The 5,000-nt window shown below is 40.9% G+C and overlaps 1 protein-coding gene and 1 long non-coding RNA gene across 3 annotated transcripts in view; both read left to right on the plus strand.

Moving 5' to 3' along the window:
* Window positions 1-5,000, plus strand: part of LOC138026470 (schlafen family member 13-like) — a 32,734-nt gene that overhangs the window by 1,994 nt on the left and 25,740 nt on the right. Inside the window, exons 2-3 of the mRNA XM_068873837.1 lie at window positions 2,919-3,026; window positions 4,071-4,096. Coding sequence (XP_068729938.1) covers window positions 2,919-3,026; window positions 4,071-4,096 — 134 coding nt within the window. The remainder of the gene's footprint in view (window positions 1-2,918; window positions 3,027-4,070; window positions 4,097-5,000) is intronic.
* LOC138026510 (uncharacterized) overlaps window positions 4,892-5,000 on the plus strand; it is a 2,860-nt gene continuing 2,751 nt past the window's right edge. For both annotated transcript variants that reach the window (XR_011127282.1, XR_011127281.1), the window contains exon 1: window positions 4,892-5,000. This exon is cut by the window's right edge and continues 1,096 nt beyond it. This is a non-coding gene — a long non-coding RNA (uncharacterized lncRNA).

The raw sequence follows: 5,000 nt of genomic DNA on the forward strand, positions 1-5,000 counted from the left end.
GTCAAGTGAAGATGACAACTTATCTTTTCGAAGAGGTTGCTCATTGGCGCTTCCTGGACACGTGGTCGGATGTTGTTCCATGGCGCGAGGAGAAACATGTGAGACTGTCTATCTCCATGGATGTTTCTAATTTTGGTTGAGGTTGCGTAGTCCACCATCCTTCAGGTGATTGGCGGATGGCTGATTACTGGAATTCAGAAGAGTTGAGACTGGGTATAGCATCCAAGGAGATGTTAGCCATTTGTCGAGCTGTGAAGTCATCTCCCACGTTTGTTCATGGTTGTCGGGTTGATGCTCAGGTGGATAACCGGGTTGCTATCGATACGTTTAATGGCCAAGGTAGTCAAAAGTCGCCTCAATTGACAGAGGTCACAAACGAACTTTATCGTTGTCTTTTGGAGCGTAACTAAGATTAGAACTCTTCTACGTTCCGTAAGAGCAAAATCAAGCAGATGCTCAGTCCAGGTGTCTATCCGCATCAGACTCTAAGCTCTCCTCTAGGGCATGGCAGACTGCTTTTGAGGGCATCTCGCGACACTCGTTTGATTTGATGGCATTGGATTCTAATGCTCAGTTAGATGATGAAGGAACTCCCCTTCCACACTTCACCCCATGGCCTACACCATACTTGCAAGGCACCAATTTATTTGCCCAAGACTTGTCTGAGGACAGTCGCCATGACCTTTCAAATCCATGTGTTTTTCCTCCATTTGCCTTGGTAGCGCCTGTCCTGAAATTTGTTAGCCAGTGTCGCCGTCCATTCATAATGGTGATTCCTGGGGGCTATTCCAAGCAGTTCTGGTGGCTGGTGTTGATGGCAATGTCTTCCTTGGTGATTTGTCTGGCCGGTGAAGGCGATCTGGATGTATTGCTATTTCCTTCTAAGGAGGGTTTTGTTCAGAGAGCTTGCTCTTATCCATTGTATTCTTGCAGGGGCTCGCGGTTTTGAAAGAGGGGACTGGTAGCTGTATCTGAATTGTGGCTGTGATGTAGTCGAACATAATGCAATGAATACATGTTTGTTAATTATCGAGAGGGGGGTGTATTGGTATTTATAGTTGTGTATGCATTATTATTGCATTTCAGCCTTTGCCTAGAGTACCAAAGCTTTTTAACTCTTCAGTAGCTTGTCCTGCCTGCCAACACCCAAATGATGAAGATTTTAACTTCTGCCAACGATGCGGGTATAAATGGCAGTTTCGGGTTACTGGGATTTTGGACTATCCGAAACTCCGTTACCCTGTTAACGAGAAGGACATTGCTAATAGAATCCATGAGTTGAGTGAGACCAGACGTAGTTCTCGGTATGCAGAGCAAAAGTCTGCATTAGAATTGGAACTATCATCATTCTTGTTGTCCTTAGAAACGCCAAAAAACCTGAGTACTGCCCTGCCAGCGGATGTTGTAGCTTTTCTGGTCTGGAAGGATCAGGGAGGGAGGATGGTCATTCGGGATCCGTACTGTAGTTTTCCAGGGAATTCCAAAGCTATTTGCGGCCGATGCCCTAAACGATTGGCTTATGGCACAGTTGATTCTCTAATCGGAAAATGCGGGCTTTATTTGTAGAGGCAGGTAGAGGTGGTCAGCAAATTTTTTTTTTCTAGCAACCTTAGTGGGCAGGATATTTTTTCCCTCCTAAATGCTCTGCAGGACATTTTTTTTCTCTCCTCCTTTCTCTGCAGGATTTTCGTTTTCCTCAAAAAAAGTCTTGTGTTTACACTTACAGACTTACAGAATGTATTTACATTTACATTGTGGTTATTGCAGTAATAGTTCTAATATGGAGCTGCAAAGCCTTAAAATTTTGTAAGCTATGCAAAATCATTCTTGTATAGCTACATGTTTTTGTAATGTCATTCTTTAGAATCATTTAATGTTACCTAATAACAATATTGTCATGTTATAAAGTGATGCTCCACAGGCAGATTGTTATTAGGCCAATCAATGTGTTATTTTAATAGGCTAACCAGAGTGGCTCGCTGGCTTGCAGATTATCCGGAATGGACCTGCAGTTTTGCTGGGATTTTGTAAAGCCCCCCAGGAATGATGAAATAGCTTTGCAACATTTTTTTTCTTGCTTGCAGCAGTGCAAGAATTATTTTCTATTTCATTTATGCTCCATGCAATTTTTTTCTTCCAGCAAGTGCTTGCAGGAAATTTTTTTTCTAAATCAACCACCCCCCCCTCCCCCCTAAGAGTTAAATGTTCGAAGAACACTAGTTCAAAATCTTTAAGCAATTCCCTTATTCATTATCCACAGCGGAACCCAGTGGTTTCGCCCTGCTGCAAGTTAGCCCCATAATGATTCAAACTCGCCTGCTTCATGAAAACTATTTCCCTTCCCTTCCCTTCCGAGAGCCATACTTGAGATCTCCCACATAAACAGTAGAATATTAACGTAATTGAAAATGGTCAAATGTTCGGAAATGCTTAAGCTTACCATTGACAAACTCTTAGCTTTTACTCTCAGAAATTTTCCGTTCTGGATAAGCGGCTAAATTCACACACGAGTCTTATAATAATTGTAATTATTACAAAAAAGGTAAGTAAAACCAATTATTTAGGTGGCACGCGAGTTTATATTTTGTGGGGCGAACTAAGTTATATGTGAGGCGAACTTCAACGGGGCTAACTTGCTACGGGCGAAACAACCCTAATAAATGTACTATGGTTTTCACGGTTTTCATGTGAAAATTTGAGAATATCATCCTACAGATTGCTAGTAGAACATGTCTCTCCACACATCCTACTAAACAGGCCTTGCAGCACTTCACTTGCAGTATGCAACAACTAGTGTTATTTTATTATTGTTATTTTTTACAACAAGAAAAGATTCAACAGGGTTTAGCGAAATAACGAACAGTTATATCCATTTCTTAAATTAAACTGATTGAAAGAATAAGATGTTCGTTTGTTAGGTCGAAGCACCATTAACAGTTAAAAGGAGACCTCAAGGATCTTCAGATTTAGAAAGACCTACCAAATTCACTCGCACTGTGAATGTTGAACAAGACCAAGAATTCAATGTGAGTACATGGCAAGGAAACTTAATAAAAATAATTGTTTTGCAACTTGGGGCATATTTAGCTGTTTTATAAGGCCAACCCAACATTAAATGCAGTTAGATGTAATTTAATGGAGTTAACAACAAAGAGTGGCTGTGTTCCCTCAAGGGTCTGTGGAATTGTTATGCACACGTGTCAGTGCAGTGCATTCACCTAGGTCGACATTTCCTCATTGCCCAACGGTGTTTTGTGGGGCACTTGCGCCATTGCATGCGGTAGGGGTCTGCGCTCCCTTGCATTTTGCATTGTTTGTTCATGCACCTGCGCCAGCGATGCGTGGAGCTAGCATTGGTAAGCCTGCTCAGTCAGCGGTCTTTTGTCGTCCACATGCACGTGGCTCCGTCGTGTTTGTTGTCGTGCCATTCTACATTCGAACATAGTTTCTGGATTGTTTCCCCCCCCCCCCCACCCTTCCCTTTTTTCCACTGTATATACTATGTCAGTGTGACGGGTGCCCTTCTTCCCTTCTGCGTGGGGGCTCATGGCTGGGTTGCCACGATTTGCCAGCCATGGGAGCAGTCTCATCTAGGAGATGGCTGCCAATAGTGGAAGCTCCCGGATGTCTCAGGGGGACTCAACCTCCATTTAGCAATGCTGTTGTTAAATGTTGTTAGTGCTTATCTACTTGTTGGGACAGGATTTTTGTTTTGTGTACAAAGTGATCACTCATCTTCCAATAACAATTATTATTATAACTATGGTTCTGTAATTCAACCAAGGGTAGTTCCCTTGAATGGGTTTCCTGGTGTTGTTGCCTGTTTTGTTGGCACAGTGCAGAGCTGTACTCAAACAAAATAATCAGGGAACCCAAAGGGCACCCAGACTCTGCCAGGAATATTCACTTATTTGCCTGTGACACCCAAGGAACTGAAAGAGCACAACCTTGCAATTTGCTTTTTGGCAGTATACGTAGCTGAACATTGCCTTTATCAAATTGATCAACAGTCTTTATTCATAGATCATTAAATTGAATAAATTCTCAAGCACTTCTGTGTTTTCTCTTAGGGTCATGAAGCTGTTTTTCAAGAAAGGTCTGTTATGGTTTACATCTAATCCCTTAACACAGGCTCAAAAATGTAAATTATGATACTATTTACCTGACAACCAAAAATGTGTTTTTGTTGAACCAAAAAAACTATTATGGCTACATGTACATGTGTGAAAACATGGGCAGTGCCAGTTACCACAAATGCAATCATTCAGATAATTATAGAGTCCTGAGAAGTTCCCTTCTTGGGTTACTTTTATTGTGACAACCTTTGTGAAGTCATCCTCAGAGTCAAGACTTTGAGGACAAGACACTCTTCTCCAAGGATGATTTAAACTCAGTGGTTGTCAAAATGTTAGTTACTGGCAACAGTTACTCTCAGAGCTTCATTAACTCAGATGATCAAATACCATCAGGGGACATAATTAACATGGTCTTTTGGTTAATTTGATTAAGTAAACTGAAGCATTATTTTCGTTATTATGATCATGCCAGCTCGATGCACTTATGAATCCACATTACACTTGTTTAACATAATTTTATCAATCAACAAGAAGATCTATAGACAGACAGATGAAAAACTTTTTGTTATATAGAAAAGGGGGTCCATTTCCTTGATAAGAGAAAAAGAAAACAGGAGAATGTATACATGTTTTTTTTTATTGAAACTGTGCAATATTTTGTCAAATTATAAGAAATCCCACATGTTCATTGGCTACTGACTGACAGCATATGCATGCATAGAAATTGCACTGCCTAAAATACTGACTTAAGGTCATGCAAAGGGCATACCACTACCTTAGGTAAATTACATTTTTTTTGTCTGTCCTCTTAAAGATGATGAAAATAGGCCAATCAGCTCACAAGAAATTTCTCAGTTATTATAAATTTAAAGTAGATGTGCAATTAATCTCGTACCCAGATCTCCCACGGCCGTACGGAAGGGA

Source organism: Montipora capricornis, chromosome 12 (assembly GCF_036669925.1).
Source record: "Montipora capricornis isolate CH-2021 chromosome 12, ASM3666992v2, whole genome shotgun sequence".
In the NCBI taxonomy this organism is placed as follows: domain Eukaryota; kingdom Metazoa; phylum Cnidaria; class Anthozoa; order Scleractinia; family Acroporidae; genus Montipora; species Montipora capricornis.